The sequence below is a fragment of the Bos mutus genome, chromosome 24, assembly GCF_027580195.1.
Source record: "Bos mutus isolate GX-2022 chromosome 24, NWIPB_WYAK_1.1, whole genome shotgun sequence".
In the NCBI taxonomy this organism is placed as follows: domain Eukaryota; kingdom Metazoa; phylum Chordata; class Mammalia; order Artiodactyla; family Bovidae; genus Bos; species Bos mutus.
Window position 1 is genome coordinate 41,965,809 of NC_091640.1, and position 25,532 is coordinate 41,991,340.

The following is a 25,532-nucleotide window of genomic DNA, read 5'->3' on the forward strand; positions in this document are numbered from 1 at the left end:
CATACATTACTGAGATTTCACTCCTTCCCCCTTATATCCCTTTTTTATTCTGGGATCGCATCCAGAGCACTGTATCACATCCAGTTGCCAGGTCTCTTTAGGATCTTTGGGCTGGGACAGGTTCTCAGACTTACTTTGTTTTTGATGACCTTGACAGTTTTTAGTACTGGTCAGGTAGTTTGGACCTCTCTCCTTTGGCGTCTGTCTGCTGTGTTTCTTGTGACCGGACTGGGGGCGGGCATGTGTTTAGGGGAAGAAGACCACAGAAGTAAAGTGCTCTTTTCGTGACTTTATTACCAGTTAAGCAAGGGTTTGTGTTACCAGCATGACAACATCCCTGGTGAGGTGGACCTTGACCTCCTGGCCGAGGTGGTGGCTGTAAAGTTACCCTCCCCTGCTGTTTGGAAGGCGGTCCCTGGGCACAGCCCACACTTGAGGGCGGGGGCTGTGCCCCACCTCCTTGAGGGAGGAGTCCCGATATAAATTATTTGTAATTCTTCTGCAGGTGAAATTCGTCTCCCCTCCCTGATTTTTTTTATTTCGTCATTTATCTGTATCAGTGTGGACTCACAGATATTTATATATAGTTTAAGTTATAGTGCAATATTGTGTTACTTAACTTGTTGCTCAAATTGCTCCAACTTTGGCCACTGGGAGCCCTTTCTGTTGCTTCTGTGTTCCTTTAACAAATTCCCATCATTTTGGTTCTTTAGCACTTCCTTACTTTTTGGCACAAGGAGATGTTCCAGACTCATCTTGTATGTTTTAGGATACAGCTCTAGACTCAGCCATTTCTCCAAGCAGCTCTTGTCGCTTCTACTGGAAAAGGGTATTTAGAAACCAAGATCTGGGGTGACTGTGCTCATTGCTACTGGAATGTTGTTGAGTCTAGGTAAACGGAGCTAGGAAATATGTGTATGGATGCTAACTGGAGTATACACTCACATGTATCTATAATTATTTCTATAATCATTCATTTGTATCTATATTAAGATAAACATAAGTTTATACTGATGCCTCTGACTCTAATCCAAAACCACAGTACTCTTTCTAACCTTCTTTAGGGGGTGAAGGAGAGATTTTTTAAAAAGTCAGCGACTAACACACAATTAAGCAGAGACAAGCTTTTGCTCCTGGAGATTTTCTTAGAATATACTAGTCTTTCATCTTTCATTTTGCACATTGCCCAGACCTTTCAGAGTTCAAAATGTAACTTCTGTGAAGAATTATAGCCATGTCAGTGGTTACTTTCAAATGGCACAATATTTACTTAAGTACTGTTCACTTAGATAGTGGACTGAGTCATCACTGTCAACCTGAACTGAATGCTTACTGTGTGCCAGAGACTGTTATGAGTAGTTTATCTTAATCTTCACAGCCCTGCCTGTAAGAGTTACCATCATTCTCCCAACGTACCAATAAGGAAACAGAGACACAGATTGAGGAACTTACCTGGGTCCTGTGGCTGAGAAGGTGTGGGGCCCAGCTTCAAACCCTGGTGTCTGTCCCAGACATCACTTTGCCAACTAAGGTCTGTCTAGTCAAAGCTATGGTTTTTTCAGCAGTTGTGTATGGATGTGAGAGTTGTACCATGAAGAAGGCTGAGCACCAAAGAATTGATGCTTTTGAACTGATGCTGGAGAAGACTTTAGAGTCCCTTGGATTGCAAGGAGATCAAACCAGTTAATCCTAAAGGAAATCCACCCTCAATACTGATTAGAAGGACTGATGCTGAAGCTGAAGCTCCAATACTCTGGCCACCTGATGGGAAGAACGAACTCACTGAAAAAGACCCTGATGCTGGAAGATTGAGGGCAGGAGGAGAAGGAGGCGACAGGATGAGATGGTTGGATGGCATCATCAACGTAATGGACATGAGTTTGAGCAAACTCCGGGAGATAGTAAAGGACAGGGAAGCCTGGTGTGCTACAGTCCATGGGGTCGCGAAGAGTTTGACATGACTTTGCAACTGAACAACAACAGCATCTGTCCCAGAGCCGATGTTCATGTTTTGTTCATCTCTTAAGAAGTAAGAATAGGATCCAGGAGAAACAGTGATTTCTGAATTACCGAGAGAAAAATAAACGGTAACTGATTTGATAGAGAATTTCAAGCTAACGACCTTTTCCAGTGGTTTCTCTGGCCCCTTGGGCCTAACCTACGTTTCTGTCTGGAGAAGGCGTGTTAGGAGGCTAGGAGGCAGAGGAAACGGCCAGGCCTCCCCCTTGAGACCCTGTGTTTTCTGCTCAGTCCTCATTCAATTCAAATTGTGGCATTTCCATGAGAAAACAGGCCATCTAAATCTGTGGCAGGAACCTGACACTGCTTGTTTGAACTTGACACCAGGAATGTGGCCCGGTGGATAGCATTTACAGACACAGAGTAACAAGCAGACTTGGCCCCCTGGGAGCAGAAATCCTTCCCAGGGTACACATGCCAAGTGCTTTAACTGTAAGTGCCTAGTATCATTAAAAAGAGTTATTGTCCAATCAGATATTTATTGCAAAGGTAGTAATTCTTGTTTTTTTTTTTAAAGTTCATTTAAGTTTTAGTTCCACCTTACAGATAAGCCAATCTGAGGATCTAAAAGTACTGGCATGTTGAAAAGAGATTTTGCGGCTTCACTTATTGCTAAAATGGTTGCCTCTCTGGGTGTGACACAAATATCTTGGATATTTAGATAAAGTATGAGCTGGCAGGAGCATAGTAAGCCTTGATTATTCATTTCAGTGGCTGCTCGAGGGAGCTGGGGAGACGGAGACCACTTCAGGGCACATGACAGCCTTTGCAAGCAGCCTGCAACCTGCCTCTGCTGGGTCTTGATGGGATGTTGCTTGATTTCCATTGCTTTTGGCTAGAATGCCTTAAACACGTGGGAGGTTTTGGCAAAAAGTAATGCCAGCAGACAGTCAACAGCCTCTCCCACTCATAGTGCCGTGTTGTGTCCTCATGGCCAGCTGAGTCAGTGGTATAAGCTTGACCTTGGAAGGGGGCTACGGTTGGAGGAGAGAGTAAACTTACAGGGCAGATATTTTTCAGTGAAATGGTAGCTGTCTCATCCCAGGTGGTTGGCAGAATATCAAATGCTTGCTCAATGCTGGTATGGTATTTTAGAAATATAATGTCCACACTAGCACACACCAGAACCACTAGCTCTTTGGTAATAGCTCAAGAGGCCATTGTTCTTTTATCACTTGTAAAATGGTGTCTGATAAATGTATACTTTAATATGTCCTGAGTATATAGTCATCATCTTAATAGAGATATCCAAACTCTGGACTTCATAGTTTGGGATTATGAATCGCATAGACTGCAAAAATATCGAACTCAGTAGCTTAGAGTCTACCTTCTACGAGAGTTGTTCTCAAGCTATCAAAAGTGTAAGAAGATATTCAGAAGTTGATACAATGCCTGTTTCTGAGATGAGCCCACTAAACATTCTGGTTCAGTAGGTCTGGACACAGGGGTCTTCATTTCTAATAAGCCCCGAATTATCATGGGATCGGAGGTCTGTAGAACACACCTGACCCTGACGCCCTTCAAGATGCCTGGCGGCATCCTCTGAAGACATCTAGAGAAGCTTCGTGACTATTGTCATGAGACAGGGAAGAGCAGGAACCTCGGATGTTTGTCATTTCGCTTCTTTGTTTTTAGCATCAAAGTGTTTTGTTTTTTAACATACGTGTTTACTCTTCTGGGAGAGTGGAGACTTTTGTGCACTTTCTCTAAGACACCTGAAAACGTCTTAGAAGATGTGGTTGGGTTGTTTTGCATTTACCCACGAACTCTTTGGAATCACATGGTGACCCTGCCTGCGGAGTTTGAGCCTTCCTCTCTCTCCACACGCTAACACTGCAGATAGTAATCATTTCATCTTGACCAGTCTGATGTGTGAATAATGTGATCCTCATTTTCATGTACATTTCTTCCATTGCAAGCAGGATTAGGAAAACTAAGATTATCTACTGAAGAACTATCCTTTACTTATATACAATAAATAATCAATTGAAATATTGTTAATTCCTAGGAATAAATTTAGCAAGAATTGAGCTAGACCTATATAGATAAATGTTACAGTTCTAGGTAGGATAAAAAAGGTGCTTTTCCCTTGGATAGGAAAACTGAGTAGTATTGTAGAAATGTCAGTTTGTTCTAAATTAAATCATGAATTCACTGAGATTCCAGGTAAAATTACCTCAAATAATTTAAAGTAACATTTTAGAGAGGGTTTTACAAAATGATCCTAAAATTCACCTATAAAGATAAACAGGCAAAAATAGTATTGAAAGGACTGATCTCAGCATATATTAAAATATATTTTAATGATTCAGTAATAAAACAATATAGCATGTCACAGAAATGGACAGAAAATCAATGAGCAGACCACAGAATCTAAGACATAGGGTGAAATATGTAGGGACATTTAGTATATGATAAAGGTGATATTTAAATAAGTGCAAAAAAGGGGATAGTTAAGTACATGGTTTGGTGATAATTAGGAAAAATGAGAGAAAATAAATTCAAAATGGATCAAGGATTTAAGTGCAATTTAACAAAACCATAAAAGTTAGAGAAAGCAGTTGAATCTTTAAAAGTAACCTTGGAATGAACTATTTAATAATGATACAAAACTCAGAAGACATAGAAGAAAATGATCACTAAGTCTGATTATATAAAAACTTCTGTATGGCAAAAATGCTACAGATAACATCTAAATACAAATGGTAAGTTGAAAGAAATGCAGAAAATATATTACAAAAGGCTAAGTTCCTTAATATGCAAAGAGCACTTACAAATAAGAAAAACCCAAACAATCCAAACCAAAGTTTGCAGAGAACAAGCATGAGAATTTCATAGAACAAGAGGTATCTGTGGCTTATACCTCAGTGTTCCATCTCTGAATAAAAGTTACTCTAAATTAATGTCAGATCTTCCTCATGGGGAAAGAACTTTATGATGTAATTTTACTCTTGGAGTGATTTATGAAAGTTAGTGTATCCAATATTTTGGCCACCTGATGGGAAAAACTGACTCACTGGAAAAGACCCTGATGCTGGGAAAGATTGAGGGCAGCAGGAGAAGGGGACCAAAAAGGATGAGATGGTTGGATGGCCTCACCGATTCAATGGGCATGAGTTTGAGCAGGCTCCAGGAGTTAGTGATAGACAGCAAGGCCTGGCATGCTGCCGTCCACGGGTTCGAAAAGAGTTGAACACGGCTGAGCGATTGAACAACACCCACAAATGTATTTAATGCTGTAGCCTGTGTTCCCTGTTCTTCTGTGGAGTGGTGACGCCTTGCCTGGGAGCCTTTCTGGGTAATTAAACAAGGGGCATGAGTCAGATAAACCTCCTCGGGCTCGGAGGTACTTTGAGCCTTCCGTTTGCCTGTTTCCTCCACTTGATTCATTTCCTCAATCTTTGGGACGTTTGCTAAGAAAGTGGTACCGTCTTTGTAAAGATTTATTCTGGAAACTTTGGTCTATCTTATCTATGTGCCAGGTACTGTTTTGAGCACTTTATGATATCAACTTATATTTAAAAAGGAAAAGCGTTCATGCCATCTGGCAGCAAAGGGGGCTGAGACCTGAGTGAGGGAGATGTGAAGAGGCTGGCCACTGAAGGAGAAAATTTCACTCCCGTGAGCAGCAGGCTGGGCTGCCTTTCTGATGTGAGTGCTGTTCACACATTGTGAACAAGAGTTCAAGGCCAGAGCACTTCTGCATGGGAGGCCCATGGAGGTCACCGCTCCCTGCTGTCAGGAACGGTGCCCGAGGGCAGAGTGCTGGTCTGCCCCGGCCTGCCGACTGGACTCCCCTCCTCACGGGTGGGGCCCCCGGAGTGCCTTCTTGGGGTCCCTTCCCCCCTCTCCCCCTGCCATTCGTGGAGGAGGCTCGGGGGGAATTAAATAGCCCGAGACTGGAATGAGTCAGCTGCTGCGTTGCTGGGTTACACCCGCCAACAACAAAACAAGGACCCTCGTTGGGCAGCCTGGCCTGTGGAGAAATCTGCAGCCACAGGAATGTGGGTTCCCGCCCTCCTCCCCGGTGGGGAGCCTCCCAGAACCCGTGGCCTCTGCCTGGATGGCGGTGCGTGGACCTTCTTGCAATGTGACCTCTGAGGACTGTTGGAGCTTGGGGCTGGGGGAGATGCCCCCTCTCGTGTGTTTTTCAGCCCTAAGTCTCCCTCCTGGCTGGGTGAATCTTCGCCCCCTCCCTGTCCACACTCCCCATACTTCCCCTGAAGTCTGCTTGGACCCTCTACCTGAGTTCTCCTCTCTGCTGAAGGCCACTTGCGGAGACAGTCACCCTGCCATTCAGCAGGTGCTAACTGATTGCCTGGTAGGTGCCTGGCCCTGTTAGGATTCCTGTGCTCAGTCACTCAGTCATGTCCAATTCTTTGCGACTCCATGGACTATAGTCTGCCAGGCTCCTCTAGCCATGAGATTCTCCAGGCAAGAATACTGGAGTGTGTTGCCATTCCCTTCTCCAGGGGATCTTCCTGACCCTGGGATCGAACCTGGGTCTCCTGCATTGCAGGGCCATTTCTTATCATCTGATCCACCAGGGAAGCCTCCCCAAAACAAACCATGGTCCTGATCGCAAGAATCCACAGCCCATTCAGGTGACAAGTCTCACCAGGGCTCTGGGCTCTCATGGAGGGGTTGCTACGCTGCACTCTCTAGGAGCCCTCGTGTGGACAGTCGTCAGGGGGATGCAGAGGGGTGGATGAGAGCAGGGGCCCAGAGACAGACGTGAGCTCCAGAAGCACCCAGAATGGCTGTCGCCTGGGCATGAACAGGGAGGTCTAAGGCAGGAAGCCTCTAACTCCTGCTGAAGTGCTGGGTTTTACAGTTTAGAAGACATGGAGGAATTCTGTTCACAGGAACATTTGGTGGATTTGTGTGTTGATCCCCTTGGTGGGCCTGGGGGTGATGACTGCAAGAGCTGGAGGACCAGTCAGAGGCACCCACGGGAACCTGGTTGAGGCACAGCATTTCTGGAAGTCCTGCCTTCCTGGATGTAACTTCATCTTGAAAGTCTAAAAGTACTCTTTCCCATCAAAATTGACCTGCTGTGTGCTTATGCCTTGGCTTGGGTGGACTCACTTCAGTTTACCTATTGAAAGCCTAACAAAGCACCCAGCCTATGGCAGACACTTGGTAAATATTTGTTGAAAGAACTGAAGGAAAGTTATGGATGCCATGGTGTTCTGTGAGGGTGATCACAGAAGGCCCGTCTCCGAGGTGCCCTCCAGCCCCCTCCCCAGGCTGTGCCTGACCTCTGACTCAGCCAAAGGGCTTCCCAGGGCCACCCGCTGGTCACACACGTCTGCTAGAGGCCCGGGGCAGCACACGCTTACCTTCCCAGGGTCTCCTTTCAGATTGTAGCTGTACTGTTTGTCCCAACAACAGTTCTCTGACACCCATTGGGTGTCCCGCAGTCCAGCTCATTTCTGATGCTAAACGGACGCCCCTGGCTCCCCAGGCTCCTAGGGCAGGAACCTGTTCTTCAGGACAGGCTACACTTGGCCCCTGCCCCCAGCCCTGCCTGCACCAGGCTGCACTCTGGGGATATTTCTTTGTCTGTAAAGACTGAAGGAACAGCCTCAGGAGTGTGGGTTCCTATTGGGTGGTTGGATGGGAGCAGTGTGAGCAGAACCTGCTGGGCTGGCCCTGCCTCCGCCCCGAGTACCGCGTCGCCTTGGCAGGTCATCTGTTTAACGAGACCTGTTCTAAACCTGGGGGAGATCGGTGGACATACTTATCCTCTCTCCACTTTCCAGGGCCCAGCGTTGTCAGCTGTGACAGCATCTGCCCTTCTCGAAGGCTTCCCGTCTCCCTCAGGGTGGGTGGTTTGGACTTTGTCATGAGTGACTTTGTTCTCACCATAATCCTGGTAGACGGTGTTCTGTTCCTCTTGGGCCCCCTAGAAGGACACACGGAAGCCTGAACTGACCTTCCCTCCCTGGAGAGGAGGGTTCTCCACAGCTTCCACGGTGGCCAGAGGGCTCCCCCCACAACCACACCTGTGAACAGTCTCCTCTGCTGCACCTTAGGGCAGGGAGGAGCCCCATCCTATGAGCTTTGGTTTGATAAAGACGGCCAGGAAGAAAAAGAAAAAAAAAAGTAGAGTAACTTGCCAAACTGAACCTAGAAAAGCCCTCTTCTGGGATATTTCCTCTGTAAAATTCATCGCTACCAAAAAGACCAAAGACTTTTTTTTTTTTATAATAACTGAGAGGCCTGGGGGCTTGTCTGTTAGAAATGAGGAAGAGGGTAGATTCAAAAGGGTCATTTTGCCTGGGGTGTCCTTGGTAAGAATGATAAGGCAAGTTTAGAGTCCAGCCGACATGGCTCAGGTGTCCACGTGGCAGTGGGTCCCACACCGCAGGAGGGGTGAGGGCGCACCCAACCTGGGGGGCCTTTGTCAGGCTCTGGTCCGTGTTCTTGCTGCCCCTGGTGGCCACACTTCAGTGGCCGCTTCTATGGCACCTGCCCTGGTTCCTTGGATCAAACGCTCGGCTCTCTACCCTCTACTCCTGAGCACTTACTTTGTTATCTCCGTGTTACAGACATTATAATAGTGTGGCTTAGTGTGTCCATAGGTGTGTGTTTCTTTGCTCTCTGGTGTATGTTCCATAAGGCAGGGACTGCCTACAAGAAAGGGCTGGCATACAACTGTTCTCTCTAAATATTGGTTGAATCAATGAATAGACTTCTGGAGAATAGGAACTGTGTCTTTTTTAATCTTTCAGTCCGCTGCAGTATCTTCACCTGAGAAAGTACATCAATAAATGTTTTTTTAGATTATTCATCTGGAATGAGTTCATGACCTAAACCTTTAGAGTAACAGCCTTTTAAAGGAGAAAGTTCAAATACGCCATTGGAACTGTAAATGTGTTCATTGCCAGTCTTCCAGATCACATCATGTATTTTCTCTGATTTGTAAAAGGCAATATACAGAAAGTGTTAGAAAAGCACATATGCGAGTGTGTGCACATGTGCAATTTTTAAAAAACATTGAGTCATTATTATGGGAAAAAAATTTGGAACGAATCCTAACTCGGAAAGCTGGCCTCACTTACAATGCCTTTCCTACTGTTCTGGAGTTCTCTCCTTTGGTGGGACCAGGGACAGTAGCTTATACACGCATGTCCTGTCTCCATGGATGCCACAGACTGGGTTTCAAGCTTGAAAAAGCTTCACCCACGTTTCTAATACTTACTGGGTGACCGAGTTGTTATTCTGCAGGCCCACGAGGAAGCTATTTGCATGTGAGCTGTTTCTTTGCTCTGCAGGGTTATTTATTCTGTACAGACGGGCATTCACCTCTGCTGGTCTGCCCTCTTTTCCAGGGAAGTGCCTTTGAAGGATGCCAAGGAGTATGCGGAGTCCATCGGAGCTGTCGTGGTTGAGACAAGTGCAAAGAATGCAATTAATATCGAAGAGCTCTTTCAAGGAATCAGTAAGTATCTGGTTTGTGTTTTCAGGATAGTTTGCATCTTTATGCTTCTGGGGCTCAGAGGATAAAAGCCACGGAGCTCTGGAGCAGAGCATTTCCTCTGAGTTAATTTATCTGGTGCCACAGACACTAAACCCTGCAGCCTTGCCCAGGTTCCTGCAGACCCACACGACCCCTCGCTGTTCTCTGTCTCCAAGAGTCTGTGCTTTCACCCTTCCAGTCTGTGTTTCACGACTCAGAATGAAGTAACTCCGTTGCCAAATAAAATTTATTTTACTTACACAATTACACATTCTATAGCATTTTATGTTTGTATGTTGAGGGGAGGAAAAAAAAAAGAGTGAGAAAGATATGGAAAACCAAAGTCACCCATGAAGCTGAATGACTCTGGGCAAAGGAGACAAGAGAAGCTTGTAGTCATTTTTCGTGTCTGGTGATCATCAACAAGAAACAGTGTCTCCCTCGTACGAGACCTGTGGATAAAGAGTCGATGTGGAAAGGTTTTCCTCATTTCTGATCTTTTTTTTTTTTAATTAGAGTATAGTTGATTTACAATGTCATGTTAGTTTCAGGTGTACAGCAGAGTCATTCAGTTATACACGTGTGTGTGTGTCTGTATATGTATTATATATATGTATGTATTCTTTTTCAGATTGTTTTCCCTATAGGCTATTACAAGATACTGAGTAGAGTTCCCTGGGCTATACAGTAGGTCCTTGTTGTTTATCTACATTATATACAGTCGTGTGTATTTGTCACCCTGTCCCCATGCAGCTCCCCGTATTTTCCAGAGCTCTCTCCCAGCATCAATGCAGCTCTGTGTATCTGAAATTCACCCTGGGATTTCTGCAAGAGCTAGGAGACCTCCCTAGGTTTATGCAAAGTCATGTTTTCAATAAAAAATGACGTAAAGACTTCACAGAAGAAGACAAGCCTAAATCCGAGCATTAGTCTCTTAATTCGAAAGGTATTCCTTTGCACGGCTCAGCCAGTGTAAATCTCTTCATGCATATGAGGTCTTTTTTCTTTTCCCCTCCATGTGGCATGTGGGATTTTAGCTTCTCAACTAGGAATTGAAAGTGCCCCCCTTAACCTCCCCACAGTCCCCCCACAGAGTCTTAACCACTGGGCTACTAGGAAAGTCCCTTTCTTTTTTTTTTTTGTATAAGGTCTTTATGGCTCAAAGTGATGGGGACTTTGCATAAGGAATTCCTGAGAGCCTGGTGGTCTACTTCATTTAGGAAAAACAAATGTTTTGCTTATGTAGTGCTTAGTCACTCAGTCGTGTCTGACTCTGTGACCCTTTGGACTATAGCCCGCCAGGCTCCTCTGTCCATGGGATTTTTCAGGCGTTTTTCTTATACTGGGTAATTACGTCTGAAATAAATAATTGCTTCAATGTTTACTAGCTCATTAATGCCCCATTTATCTTATGAAGTCGTCTCTGTTATCGTCCCTGCTTTACATGAGGACATTGAGGTGTGGAGAGGTTTGCAACTTACTCCCGGTCACAGGGGGTCAGTCCTGGGAGCAGGACTCCAGAACCCATGCTCTGAGCCTCCAGTCTGCCCACTTCTTATTGCAGATGGCAGCTTCTGGTGAAAAACAGGAAATGACTTAACTGCCCAAAACTTGGGAAACGATTTTTTAGTAATCCTGGAACACCAGTGTAAACTAGTGATTAAAAACAAGGATGTAAATCTGTCTTTACTGACATAAAAAGATAAATTGTTGTGTGTGAAACAGAAATTACAGAACACTTTGTATAATACCCTGATTTTATAAAATGTGAACCATAGACTACATTCCCTGGCAGCTCAAACGGTAAATAATCTGCCTGCAGTGAGGGAGACTTGGGTGCAATCCCTGAGTTGGGAAGATCCCCTGGAGGAGGGCATGGCAACCCACTCTAGTATTCTTGCCTGGAGAATCTTCACGGACAGAGGACCCTGGAGGGCTGCAGTCCATGGGGTGGAAAAGAGTCAGACATCACTGAGAGACTAAGCACGTAGACTGTGTAATTGTAAATATATTATTTTGGGCGAAGAGTCAAAGGGAACACACATGTTAAGATGTTAACAGTGGTTGTTTCATGGTGGTCAGATTGCAGGGGACTTAAAGACTTTGTTATGGAAAACTGTAAACATATACACCAGTAAACTGAAGAATGTAATGAACATCAGGTACGGTCATCACTTGGTGCCCTTTGGAGGATTGCTTCTGGGACCACTGACACCAAATCCAAAGATGCTCAATCCTTTGTATAAAAGGGCATTGTGTTTGTGTATAAGCTAAGCACATCCTCCCATATACTTTAAATCATCTCCAGATTGCAAATAATACCTAAGACCATAACAATGCTATGCAGTTGTAAATACAATGTAAATGCTATTCAAATAGTTGCCAGTGTGGCAAAGTCAAGTTTTGCTTTCTGGAACTTTCTGGAATTTTTTTCTTGAATATTTTCAGTCTGAGGTAAGTTGGATCCGAGAATACAGAACCTGCAGATATATAGGGCAGACCATACTCAAAACCAAGCTGCCTTCATCCCTACCCCACACTTCCCCCAGCCTGCCCCTCCCCCCACACCTGTATTATTTTGAAGGCAATCCAGAACATCATTTCATCTGTAAATATTTTCAGTATGTAACTTTTTTTTTTACAAAGCAATTATATGGTGGCATTCATCGTCATAATGCTATTATCATATTAATGACATTGAACATGTGATGTTCAAATTTTTAGTAGCTTATAATTATCAGAAATGATTTGTTTTCATTTAACAGTATGTTTGGGTCAGGATGCAAATAAGCTCCATGTATAGTGATAAAATTAGCTGGTGTGCCTTTCAAGCCTCTCCTTCACAGTAGGTTCCCTCCATGCAGTTTCTTTATTCGAGCAATTAGGTCATTTGTCCTGATCCAAGTTTGTTGTTCAGTTGCTAAGTTGTGTCTGACTCCTGTGACCCCATGAATTGCAGCACACCAGACTCCTCTGCCCTCCACTATCTCCAGGAGTTTGCTCAGACTCATGTCCATTGAGTTGGTGATGCCATCCAAATACCTCATCCTCTGTTGCCCCCTTTTCCTGCCCTCAGTCTTTCCCAACATCAGGGTCTTTTCCAATGAGTCAGTTCTTCACATCAGGTGGCCAAAGTATTGGAGCTTCAGCTTCAGCATCAGTCCTTCCAATGAATATTCAGGACTGATTTCCTTTAGGATGGACTGGTTTGATTTCCTTGCTGTCCAAGGCACACTTAAGAGTCTCCCATGGCATTCCATAGCATGAGTAAAAATTTGTTAATCCATTCACCTACACATTTGGGTGGTTTTCAGGTTTTAGTGATTACAGGCAAGACTGTGATGAGATTTCACGCGCAAGTTTCTGTGTGGATAAACACCTCGAAGGAGTGTGGCTGGCTCCTCTCATAGGCAATAGTCCATATTCTATGGGTCCCCCAGCCTGTGTCCCAAAGCGGTGTTAGCATTTTTCATTCCCACCCCTAATCCCGCAGAGCTCCAGTAGCTCCAGCTCCTTGCCAGCAGGTGGGACGATCAGTTGTTAAATTTCAACCATTCAGATGGGACTGTGATGGTCTCTCCTTGTGGTTTTGACATCCATCTTCCAATGACCGACAGTGTTGAGTGCCTGTTCATGTGCTTATTCACAATCCTTGTGTCTCCTCTGATGAAGTGTCTGTTCAACATTTTCCCATTTTGTATTGATTTGCTGTTTTTTTTTTTTAAGTATTTATCTATTTTGACTGTGCTGGGTCTTTGTTGCTTAATGTGGGCTTTTCTCTACTCCAGCATTCGGGGGCTACTTTTCGTTTCGGTGCTCTAGCTTCACATTGCGGTGGTTTCTCTTGCTGTGGAGCACTGGCTTCCGCAGTTGCAGCATGTGGGCTTCTACTGAAGTCTTGGCTTGTGGGATTAGTTGGTCTGCAGCATGTGGGCTCTTCCTGGACCAGGGCTCGAACCTGTGTCCCCCTGTGTTTGCTGGCGGATTCTTAACCACTGGACCACCAGGAAGTCCCTTGAGTTGTTTTCTTATTTCTTCACTTAATGATCAGCAGTGGCTCTTCAGTTGTAATAAATGGTCCCCACGCATGACAGGTGTTAGAGGACATTGGGGATGAGGAGGAGGAGTATATGTAAACTCTTTGAACTTCATGCCTGATTTTTTCTGTAAACCTAAAACTGCCCCTCCCCCCAAATATAGTCTACTAATTTTTTTAAAAAGGGAAATAGTGCCTTTGAATAGCAAGGAAGCCTAATGATTTTAAAGGAACGTAAGCCCCTCCATGTTGAAGACATTTGGTGTTTTGGATTCAAGGTCAATGGTGATCTCGCCCCTTACTTCTGTCTTTGCTGGGGCACCACCGTTCCCACGGCTCCTGGACTTGAACTTCAGTTTTCTTCCTCTCTCTCTCATCTTCCCGCCTCCGACCAGTTGTCACGTCTGCCAGGTAACTTCCTGCAGTCCTCCTTCCCTCCCTATTTTCTACTTCTCTCCATGGCACTCTCATTATCCCCAACCAGGATTTCCTGCCAGCATCCTGGCTGAATCCACTTCCTGAATCCTACGCTGTGCTCATCCTGCACAGAGCGTTAGCGCCTTCCTAGGTCTAGACGCTAATGTTCCAGGTTATCTCGCAGTCCCAATGTTGTCTTCTTGATGGCAGCAAAAGGACAGTTTAGAGGGTGACCTCAGGTGTCACCAGTGTGGTGCCAGCTCCATTCTGTATTCCTGGGGTGGGGCCACCTGATCGTGAGCTCTGCAGTGGGTCAGAGAGGACCCCTCCGCCCCAAATAGAGAGACTGGGAGATCGTGATTAACAGCAAATGCTGCCAAGTCCTAGTAGACACAGTCAGTTTGTTAGTGTGTTAGTCATTCAATCGTGTCCGACTGTTTGTGACCCCATGGACTGTAGCCCACCAGGCTCCTCTGTCCATGGGATTCTCCAAGCAAGAATATACTGGAGTGGGTTGCCATTCCCTTCTCCAGGGGATCTTCCTGACCCAGGGATTGAACCCAGGTCTGCTGATTCTTTCTTGCAGGCAGATTCTTTACCATCTGAGCCACCAGGGAAGCTGGTAAGCATAGTCAGTCTACTTCTCTGGATAATTCAGAAAATCAGAATTGAGAAATGGAAGTGACAGGCAGGTCCCAGCCCCTCTACCACCCATCCAACCAAAGTGGAGCCTGGTAGATCCTGGGACCAGGGTGAGAGAGGGAAGTACCCAGACAGCAGCTTGGCAGGAAGACGATGCCAGGCCTGTGCAGGAAGCGGCCATCCCCAGGACAGCTGCCGCTGAGTGTGCTGTTTTATTTTTGTTGTGTATAAAAGCGTCACAGCCCCAGTCCAGAGCCACCATAATATACAGTTTACAGGCTTGGAATCAGTTTTCTCCCATAACTTTGTTCTTGAGGAATCATTTACAAAACCTGCTTTTTCTCTGAGCTGTCAACTTTCAGGAAGATAGAACTCAAAAAAAAAAAAAAAGTCTTTTAACTTTTCCTGAGCAAAATCTTGCACAATACAAACCTTATTAAAATAAACACCCTGCTGTGGGATTTATCCTCCGGAGGAGCTGTTTGGAGACTGTGCCTATGCTCTCAGAGGACATTTTGTAACAGCACAGACATGGTTGGATGCCCAGAGCCTTTTCAGATGTGTGTGTGTGTTTGCCCTATTCTGTGCCCATGTAATTAATACTGATTCAACAGTGTTCCAATGTGATCACCTTGGTACCGAATGCTATGGCATTTTCTGGAACTCTTCTTTTGTGTAAATATATTTAAGCTTTCAGTAAGCTCCAGGTAACTCAGACCACAGGTTCTGAGTTCTCAGTGTGTTTCCACAGCGCTAGTGGCTTCCTGCTCTTTTTAAGGGGCTGCCTCACTGTTGTTGTTCAGTCACTAAGTCAAGTCTGACTCTTTCCAACTCCATAGACTGCAGCACACCAGGCTTCCCTTCCTTCGCTATCTTCTGGAGTTTCCTCAGACTCACGTCCGTTGAATTGGTGATGCCGTCCAACCATCTCATCCGCTGCCACCCCCTTCTCCTCCTGCCTTCAATCTTTTCCAGCATTATGGTCTTTTTCAATGAGTCAGCTCAAGTGACCAAAGTATTCAATCTTTTCCAGCATTACGGTCTTTTTCAATGAGTCAGCTCAAGTGACCAAAGTATTGAAACTTCAGCATCAGTCCTTCCAATGAATGTTCAGGGTTGATTTCCTTTAGAGTTGACTGGTTTGGTCTCCTTGCTGTCCAAGGGACTTTCAAGAATCTTCTCCAGCACCACAGTTTTATGACTTAAGAAATCATAAGAGTATTGCAGTACTTCCCTGGTGGCTCAGCAGTAAAGAATCCGCCTGCCAATGCAGGAGACTCAAGTTCGAACCCTAGGTCAGGAAGATACCCTGGAGAAGGGAATGGCAACCCACTCCAGTATTCTTGCCTGGAGAATCCCATGGACAGAGGAGCCTGGTAGGCTACAGTCCATGGGGTCACAAGCAGTCAGACATGACTGAGCGACTAACATTTTGCTCTGCTTGTTTATGGCATTAAGATACTGTTTCCTGTGAAGAATGTCTCTAGAGGCTTTCCCGTTAACTCTCTGTGTGCGTTGGCAGGATGAGGGATGGAAACCTGGTGTTAAAACGCAGTGTTGCTGGGACCATCGCAGTTCCCCAGCCAGGTCTATTTTAAGAAGCTGAGGCCTCACTGTTGCTGTTGAAACTGAGAGGCAGTCGTTCTAGTGGGCGGATGGGGGAAGGCTGGGAGCGAGCAGTGTGCTGATGCCTGTGTGGAGAAGGCGGATGCAGAAAGCTGGTTTTACCTTTCCTTTCCTTTCTATGTTTGACGTCACACAGCCCAGGCTGGGGGGTGGCATGGTGGGGGAACACTGGAAGAGGTAGCCCCTCCACCTGGTTGCAGCCTGCAGGTTGTACACATGACGTCGGGGAGCGGGAGCAGGCCCCCATCTGCACAGGGGGTCAGCTGGGAACAAGAACTCACCCTTGGCCTCCCTTCCTTGCAGGTCGCCAGATTCCACCCCTGGACCCCCATGAAAACGGAAACAGTGGATCCATCAAACTGGGGAAGCCAACCTCGCAGGTCGGCCGGCGGTGCTGCTGACCCGGGGCAGGGTCCCCTGTACTTGAAGAGGCCGGAGCTCCCTCCCTGGGCACTTCCTCAGGGCCTCCCTCCTCGGTAGTCTGGCCCCTGGCTCAGAGGGAGGAGAGCCCCGCAGAGAACAGGGCAGGAAGTGTCCCTGGAAAAGGATTCTGGAAAACTCTGGGAAAACCCACCACCCTGCCACAGAATGGCCTTTGGTGTATGAAATTCACTCAGAGGGAATGGATTTTAGGTATTAAGTATAGTTGAGTTTTTTTGTTAAAAGCCTTAAAATATTCTTAAATTTGTACAAAAGTCTTACTGGCTTATGTGTGTGAGGTTCTAAAGTGATGTTCCACTCTGATTTCCTGTGTTTCTAATCAAATGTCAGGAACTTCTTCAGTGCTGTTGCCTTAGTTACTCCACCAACCTTTGCCGAAAGGTTCCCTTAATTTTCCTTTCAGTGAGGTGTAATTGGACCATCTACGGTAGAACTCGAGCTTGTTATGAAAGTGGAGAAAGATGTATTAGGAACTGTTGTCTACATCTCTGACTTTTATTCCATGAACACTTTTCTAAGCCTTGGTCATATAAACCAACCGAACCCGACTACAGTATTTCACGTTGCGCTGGGAGTTGGAGGCCTGGTGTTGGAAATCATTTGGAGTCATTACCGTGTAAGCAGTGACAAATGCAGGATATAAATGTTATTCCAGAGACCACCTGGTTTGCATGACCTGCAGGGTAATAAATCCCGACTCTCTTAGGGAAGTTTCTCACAGAGTGTTATTTTACTAAAAGAGTGTGACATAGTGCCATATCCCAGGAACAAATTACCTGGATGATGTTTGAATGTAAATTGTAGGGCAAACTTCTCATATTAAACAATATCAATGAATAATTGATTACAGGAAAGCCAGCCAGAAGTACTGGCACAGTAAGATTCTAGACACCTGCCCCCCTGCTTGCCCCTCCTCCCTGCCCCGCCCAAAACCACGAAATCAGAGGGTCTTTAGGAAAGGGCCAAGCTTTGGTGGGGTGGGTATTAAGGTTGAACACAAGCCTACCCCTGGAATGCCTGTTAGCTGGGAACAGGCTCCGATGAACCTTCCCTTTTCAGACTCCCTGTCAGCTCAGTGAATTGTTTTGTGCTCAGTCGTATCTGACTCTTTGTGACCCCATGGACAGTAGCCCACCAGGCTCCTCCTTCATTGGGATTCTTCAGGCAAGAATACTGGAGTGGGTTGCCATTTCATCCTCCAGGGGATCTTCCTGACCCAGGGATCGAACCGGCGTCTCTTATGTCTCCTGCATTGGCAGGTGGATCCTTTACCACTGAGCCACCTGGGAATCCCAGTGAATTAAGGATGTCTGAATCCAGTGGAGGGGAAGGGAAGAAAACTGTCCCTATTGAAAGTTCACATCCTGTTTTCTTTCTAATTTTCATAAAAACCTGGGGTTGAGAAGCGGTTGTTTTCCTAGGAAGGCTCAGGATGGGAAGTGAACTTTGGAGGAGATTCAGATTGGTGGCTTTTGTGGGGTGAGATGTGGCTGACCAGGTAGTGTGGTAACAGGGCCAGTTGGTACCTTCAAAGGCTCAACAAACACTCATTGAAGACCTACAGTGTAAAAATCAAGAAAGAGATCATGGGCCGATGAAAGACCTCAAACTTTCTGTAACTTGGTTTGAGCCATTCTTGAGCCCTGCCATGCTGGTCCCACCAGCCCTTGATGGTTGGGGATACTGAGTCTGCTGTCAAAAAAAGTGAGAGTCCTTGAGAGATCAGGGCCCCATTCACACTTCTTCACGTGGGCTGCAATGAAGAAAACAGTTTGAAATCTCAGACGTAGGTTTTTTCAACTTGAGAATATGTTGTTAATTTGGTGCTCTTACCACTTTATTCAGCTTGCCAGAATCATTTGACAATCTTAGGACATGGAAGCTGAAAACACTTATTTTTGGTTCAAGAGCTTAAACTCCAGACGGGTTCCCCTAAAACTGTTGGCAAATTGGAACTTGGACACCTTGGTACACTTTGCAGGGCTTTAAGGATTTTGTGCACCTTGTCAACATTATGGGCTCCGTGATTCTGCTTGAAGGCTGAGCCATTATCTTGCCTCTTAACAAAGTTTAAAAAAATGTGGGTTGCACATTCAAGTGACCTCGTTCCAGGTGGCATGCAGGCTTATTTTGGAATTTTACATCACCTGGCAGTCCCTAAGGACCAGAGCTTGTCTCTAGACAAAGTTCCCTAGCTAAGGAGGTGCATGGCCCTGAGGAGTTTGCAGCTTTGGGCTGGCTGTTCAGCACTCCCATCTTGCATAAAAGAGCTGGTCTTAACCACGCAGAGCAGGCTACCCACCCGTGAGCCTATGGCTTAGTTTCAGAAGCCCACGTGGTTGGGAGCCACTCGTTTGCCTTTCTGTGCAGCCTTAACTTTTCAAGGCATTGGCCGGCCGCTTGCCTATAGTCACTCCTTGGAGCAGTTGTGGAAAGAGAAGACGGGCACATAGACATTTGCAGGAACCTGGGGTCTTTTCTGAAGATGGGGGCTCGAGCTTTGTCCACAAGGAGCCTTGCTTATCTTCCTTTATTTTGCCTTGAGATTACTTTCTGACTGTTCTAATCTCTGAACCATAACCGTGTGATGTGATGTAAAGGCCTGGACATTACTGTTGTTCCAAGTTGTTCAGCAGCGTCCTTCACCCAGTTCCCCCAAATGTGCTCTTCTGTTTTCCTTCACGTGTGTAAATACAACTTCAGATTCGTTACAGCTACATGTGATCCATTCCCCTGGCTGAGTGTGGCTCATGACTCAATCGTGGAAATCGGGCATGGGCTCTCAGGGGGATTGTCTCCCCATGGGAATTCCCCCAAGTGGCAGTGGAATTGTGCCAACGCTGCACGCTCGTAATTGAGCTGCCATCTTTATAGTGGGGAGCAGTGTGTCAGGGCACTTGCTTGCAGACCAGAGAAATCTGGAGAGCTGAAGCCAGCCTTTAGCCAAGCAAAGGGCTGGACCCCGTGGAGTACCCAGGGGAGCTCAGGTGACAGAGGTGTGTCCCCTGAGGTTGAGGAACATGACCTGTGATGGCCCAATAGGCTCCCCTCAGGGCCCTGCATCTCTCTACTCTGTGACGCTGATCACAACTTGAATAACGAGCGAAAGAAAGGGCTCTGAGCCACATTCAGCCCCGTTAGGTTCTGGTTTAACCTTCGTTACTAAAACCAGACCCAGAGATCCAGTGTCAGCACTTGACTGTGTACACTGCCCCCTCCCTCGTGTTTTCATAAGGGGCCTCTGTCTGGGCTGGACCCAGTTCTCACGTATAGAAGACGCCGCTGCAGACCTTAGGACCTACCTGTCCACCTTGTATTCTGTAGTAAAGCACTGCCTTCCACGTGGTCCAATTGTATCTGTTATTTTTGGTTTAACGCACACTGATTCATACTAATAAATATTTTAAGTTTTATCAAGTTTGTCTTTTTCTTACTATAACGTTGGGTTGAATAATTGTAATTTTTTAAGTCAATTGCTGGCAGTGGGTGGAGGGGTTGGAAGACCAATGTCTCTAAGCTTCAGTTTCCTCATATATAAGATGCAGAGTGTAATTCAAATGCACCCTTACCCACAATTCTGGAATCTCAAAAGCCTCAGAAGAGACTTTTTCTGAAGTTTGATACAGACTCCTCTGGCTGTGAAATCAGAGCTGAGCGGATGTGATGTTCTTTGTAGTTATTCATCCCACCAAGGAGAGGGACAATGTCTGCATGTCCCATTGCAGAAATCCTGCTGTTTGCTCATCGGTTGATCCTTGGCTCTGCTGTAGGCTCTGTGATAGATGCACCAGATTGCTGTCAGAAAACCCAAGCAAGATTCTGAGTTCCCAAAACCCCTGCCCCCAAGGTGTCACACAAGGTATTATATCCACCATATTCATGAGGAACTGTCCGTGGGGGCTCTGGGCAACCAGCGGGGCCATGTGTACACAGTCTCCGACACCCTAGGGGTCTCCTGAGTGGGCTGCACGGTTTCACTCGACAGAGAACACCTCTTTCAGTCCTGGCACAGAGCCGATGCTCATAAGCAAGACACTCGAGTATAGTGACCTGCTTTGCCCTGGCTGCTGCACCAGGTGTTTTATATCACATGACCTTCTGTTTTCACAATCCCTGTATCAGGCAGATACCATGATTGCATCCATGCTACAAATGAGGAAACAGGCCCAAGAAGTTAGTAAGTCACATAAAACCATAGACTAGGAAGAGCTGTTGTTATTTAGTCACTAAATTGTGTCTGACTCTTTTGTGACTCCTTGGATGTAGCCCACCAGGCTCCTCTGTCCCTGGGACTTCCTAGGGCAAGAATACTGGAGTGGGCTGTCATTTCCTCTCCTGGGGATCTTCCTGGACCAGGGATTGAACCCACATTTCCTGCATTGGCGGGCGGATTCTTTACCACTGAGCCACCAGGGAAGCCCAGACTAGGAAGAAAGGAGGAGCCAAATGTCAGCTTCTGTTATTTTTTCCTTTTTCAATTAAGATTTTTAAAAAACTTTTAAAATGGAGATATAATTAACACATATTAGTTTCAAATGTACAACATAATGATTCTATATTTGTGTATCTTGTGAAATGATCACCATGTAAGTCTAATTAACATCTGTCACCACACATAGTTAAAATTTCTTTTTCTTGTGATGAGAACTTTTAAGATCTACTCTCTTAGCAATGTTCAAATATGCAGTGTGGTGTTATTAATGATTAATTACATATTAATATATTGATTAATTGTGGACACCACGCTCCTGGGGGATTTCAGCCTAAGGAACATGGTTTCACTCTGGTGACAGCTCTGTCTTCCGATTCCTGCCCTTTCTCCGTAATATGTGGGTATACAGGGCTGTGCGAACTCTGGCTGGTTGTGGGTTCACAGGGCTGTATGGACTTGCTGTTCCTGAGCCCCCTGCCTCCTGCTGGTTCCCAGGTGAGGCGGTTGGTCTGGCCTGGTCCTGGAACTGGGAACTGTTAAGGATGGAGGAGGCTGTCTGGTGTTAGGGCCCGTGCTGTCACCCCCTGGTCAAGCCTGTGCCCCTGTCCTTGCCTCTCACTGCAAATCGCCCTGTACTGTGGCTTCTTTGTTCTCTTGAGCTTCTCCTGGTTCGAAGAGAAGCTCAAGTCTTAGAACATCACAGCCCCATTTGGGATGAGAGGACCTCCCTGGCCCAGCAATCTCTGCCCATCACCCCTACTGCCATGGGCACATGGAGCCCACATGGCTGTGGCATTTCCTAGGCTTCCAGGTGGTGCGGGAGGCAGGTGCTCCGCTTCCAGCTCTCTTCTGAACACATCCAACCTGGGTCCTTGCTGAGGCTTCTGCCTGGAGAGGGGAGGCCAGGATTCTGTCACATGGATGGGGAACCATCACTACTGCCTCTTCTCAGTTAGAAAACTCCTCCATGTCATAATCTCCCTTCCCAATATCCAAACTGGACATCTGATTAGCAGGTAGGACTTTGCAGAAGAGGGTGTGTAGTTGAGAGGAGACCTGTTGTTGCTATTTAGTCATTCAGTTGTGTCCGACTCTTTTCGACCCCAATTGCAGCACGCCAGGCTTCCCTGTCCTTCGCTATCTCCTGGAGTTTACTCAAAGTCATGTCCATGGAATGAGTGATGCCATCCAACCATCTTATCCTCTGTTGCCCCCTTCTCCTCCTTCCTTCAATCTTTCCAAGCATCAGGGTCTTTTCCAATGAGTTGGCTCTTTGCATCAGGTGGCCTAAGTATTGGAGCTTCAGCTTCAGCATCTGTCCTTCCAATGACTACTCAGGGTTGTTTTCCTTTTAGATTGACTATTTTGATCTCCTTAAAGAGTCTCCTCCAGCACCACAGTTCGAGGAGATCACAGAGGAGACCTTAGTAGATGGTTGTGGTGGCCGAGTCATAAAGAGAAGGCTGTGGCTGGGGATGACCTGGAGGAAGGGGGTAGGAAAGATGGTTTCAAGTCACCCCCCTGGATGGGGCACTCGGCAGGCAGCCCAGCCCAGTATCAGGAGTGTGGGCTCGGAACCTGCCCCACAGATGAGCTCTGGGACCTTGACTTGGTCCCATAACTTCTCTAAGGCTGAGTTTTCTCACTTGTAAGGTGGAGATCACAATGGGACTTACCTCAGTGGTTTGTTGTAGGAAATAATGCCTGTGAATTCACTTCAGGCACGGCATGGCCCCACACACAGAGCAGCCCCAAAACGCAGAGTGTCATGAAACTCTCAAATGGGACACTTGTGAAAACAGAGAGGGCAGGCCGGCTGTAGGCTCTACCCCAGTACAGGTTGTTACTCGACATATGATGTTTGGTTGGAGAAGGTCGAAGGGGATGGCCTTGCTGGTGCCATGAGGCACCTGTGAAGTAGGGGTGGGTAGAGACCAGGAACTGGAAATGGAAAGTGATGAAGCTGGGGTCCTGGAGGAACCGGAAATGAGGTCAGACAACCAAGGAGAAACAAATGAAGGTGAGGATAAAGGTCAGGAGGAGGGAAGGGGCTGCTTTGGGGACCTATGTGCTTAGGGGGTCAGCTGCAGTGTCAAGCTAAGCAGAGAAGTTTGTAGTTAAAGGGGAAAAAACCTAGGTGAAGATTACGTGTAATCACATGCCGCTTGGTCTTGTGTGGAATATGAGTATGCAAATGAATGTATCAGTTAGAAGACTACCTTCACGCGCTCTAAGAAGGACTCCTGTCCGTCTTCCTTGGAGTAGATGATCAGAATGCTTTTATTTCTTCTCTGATATTTTTTTTTTTCCTTCAGAAAGCCCATTATTACAGGTTATGTCCAGCCATGTGACTCTCCAGGTCCCAGCACACCCCCTGGAGGCCTTTGTCCACGAGGTCAGCAATGTTCAACGGACACATGTGGGGGCATCCGAAGCCCTGCAGGCTGTGCACACACTCCCACCTGAGCAGAGTGGTGACACCCCCAGCTCTCCAGCCCAGGTTGTCCTGCCTAAGCAGGGGGACTTTCTCAATTCCTCAGCAAAAGCCGTCCTGTCCAACCAGGCTGACACTCCCAGTTTCCCAGAAAAGACCATCCTATCAAAAGAGAGGGAAATTCTCGATTCCCCCCAGCAGAACATTTTGCCCAAGCAGGCTACCACCCTCAATTCCTCAATCCAAACCATTTCACCAAAACAGGGTAACATTCCCAATTTCCCAGAAAAAACCATCCTGCCAAAAGAGGGTGACATTCTCAATCCCCCCAGTAAAACTACCCTGCACAAGCAGGCCAACACCCCCAATTCTTCGGAAAAAACCACCTTGCCCAAGCAGGGCGACACCCCTAAGCCCTCAGCCAAAACCATTTTGCCCAAGGAGGCTGATGCCCCCATCTCCCCAATCCAAACCATTCTGCCCAATCAGTCTTATGCCTCCAAATTCTCAGAAAAAACCATCTCGACAAAAGAGAGTGACATTTTCAACACCCCAGCCAAAGTCATTCCATCATGGCCGGCTGACTCCCCCAATTTCCCAGCCAAGATCAATCCATCACGGCAGGCTGACTCCCCCAAGTTCCCAGCCAAGATCATCTTACCCAAACAGGCTGACTCCTCTAACTCCCCAAACCAAATCCTCCCACCCAAGCAGACTGACTCCCAGTTTCCCAGGCAAAATCATTTCATCACAGCAGGCTGACTCCCCCAAATTCCCACTCAAAACTGCCCTGCACAGGCAGGTGGACATCCCCACTTCTTCAGAAAAAAACATCTCACCCAAGCAGGACAATACCCCCAATTTTCCAGCAAAATTCAGTTTGCCCAAGAAGAGTAAAACCCACAAGTTCACAACCAAAGCCATTCTGTCTAAGCAGGGTGACACCCCAAAGTCCTCAGCCAAAACCATCGTGCCCAAGGAGGGTGAGACCCCCAAGCCCTCAGCCAAAACCATTCTGCCCAAGGCGGGTGAGATCCCTAAGTCCTCAGCCGAAACCATTCTGCCCAAGGAGGGTGAGACCCTCAAGTCCTCAGCCAAAACCATTCTGCCCAAGGAAGGTCAGACTCCCAAGTCCTCAACCAAAACCATTCTACTCAAGGAAGGTGAGACCCCCAAGTCCTCAGCCGAAACCATTCTGCCCAAGGAGGGTGAGACCCCCAAGTCCTCAGCTGAAACCATTCTGCCCAAGGAGGGTGAGACCCCCAAGTCCTCAGCTGAAACCATTCTGCCCAAGGAGGGTGAGACCCCCAAGTCCTCAACCGAAACCATTCTACTCAAGGCGGGTGAGACCACCAGGTCCTTAGAGCACACAGTCTGGCCCGCAGAAGGCAATAGCCTGCAGTCAGAGGAAGACACAGAGCTCCTGGATGACAACCTGGTGAAGGTGATCCTGAGCAAAGACGACTTCAAGGTGGCGCTAAAGGAAGCTGGGGAGCAGCTGGTGGCCGTGGACTTCTCGGCCACGTGGTGCCGGCCCTGCAAGACCATCAAGTCCCTCTTCCAGGCCCTGTCTCTGAAGCACGAGGATGTGGTGTTCCTGGAAGTCGATGCCGACGAGTGTGAGGAACTGGTGAGAGAGTGCAAGGTCGACTGCATTCCAACCTTTCAGTTTTATAGAAAAGAAGAAAAGGTGGGCCAGTTTTCTGGTGCCCTGCACGAAAAACTTGAGACACTCATTGCAGAATTAAAGTGATCATGTGTTCCAAAAGCGTTAGAAATAGTCGGCTATTCATAGCTTCTGATTTTCTTATTTATGAAAAAAGATGAGGGGTGACAAAAGTGTGTGTTCAAGTGGCACCTGCTTGTAAATCAGAAACATTGACTCTACCCTTTCTGAAAAGCCCTAATACCTGTTGTGCCCATGTCCTTGTTGATGGAACGGCTGTGAAATTATAATATCATTTCCTCTGATGTAGATGGGAAGTCCAGCTGTCCTACTTCCCCCCACCTTTTTTTTTTG

The 25,532-nt window shown here is 46.6% G+C and overlaps 2 protein-coding genes and 1 long non-coding RNA gene across 3 annotated transcripts in view; all 3 read left to right on the forward strand.

Moving 5' to 3' along the window:
• Positions 1 to 20,059, forward strand: part of RAB31 (RAB31, member RAS oncogene family) — an 83,255-nt gene extending 63,196 nt beyond the window's left edge. The window contains exons 6-7 of the mRNA XM_070361846.1: positions 9,357 to 9,466; positions 16,509 to 20,059. Coding sequence (XP_070217947.1) covers positions 9,357 to 9,466; positions 16,509 to 16,606 — 208 coding nt within the window. The 3' untranslated portion in view covers positions 16,607 to 20,059. The remainder of the gene's footprint in view (positions 1 to 9,356; positions 9,467 to 16,508) is intronic.
• Positions 9,474 to 15,608, forward strand: LOC138985429 (uncharacterized). The gene is made up of 2 exons (XR_011462488.1): positions 9,474 to 10,171; positions 13,799 to 15,608. It is a non-coding gene; the product is annotated as an uncharacterized lncRNA (long non-coding RNA).
• Positions 19,421 to 25,265, forward strand: TXNDC2 (thioredoxin domain containing 2). The gene is made up of 6 exons (XM_070361806.1): positions 19,421 to 19,496; positions 21,523 to 21,573; positions 23,000 to 23,098; positions 23,394 to 24,246; positions 24,311 to 24,823; positions 24,869 to 25,265. The coding sequence occupies exons 1-6, from the start codon at positions 19,421 to 19,423 to the stop codon at positions 25,263 to 25,265; spliced, it is 1,989 nt and encodes a 662-aa protein (XP_070217907.1).
• Positions 25,266 to 25,532: the final 267 nt, after the last annotated feature.

Excerpts from the sequence above, each read along its gene's own strand:
- TXNDC2 (XM_070361806.1), top strand. The coding sequence starts at position 19,421 with ATGGGCTCTCAGGGGGATTGTCTCCCCATGGGAATTCCCCCAAGTGGC. Across the intron at positions 19,497-21,522 it reads TGTGCCAACGCTGCACGCTC|GGCTGTATGGACTTGCTGTT; the intron begins GTAATTGAGCTG and ends GTGGGTTCACAG. Across the intron at positions 24,824-24,868 it reads AAGGAGGGTGAGACCCCCAA|GTCCTTAGAGCACACAGTCT; the intron begins GTCCTCAACCGA and ends TGAGACCACCAG.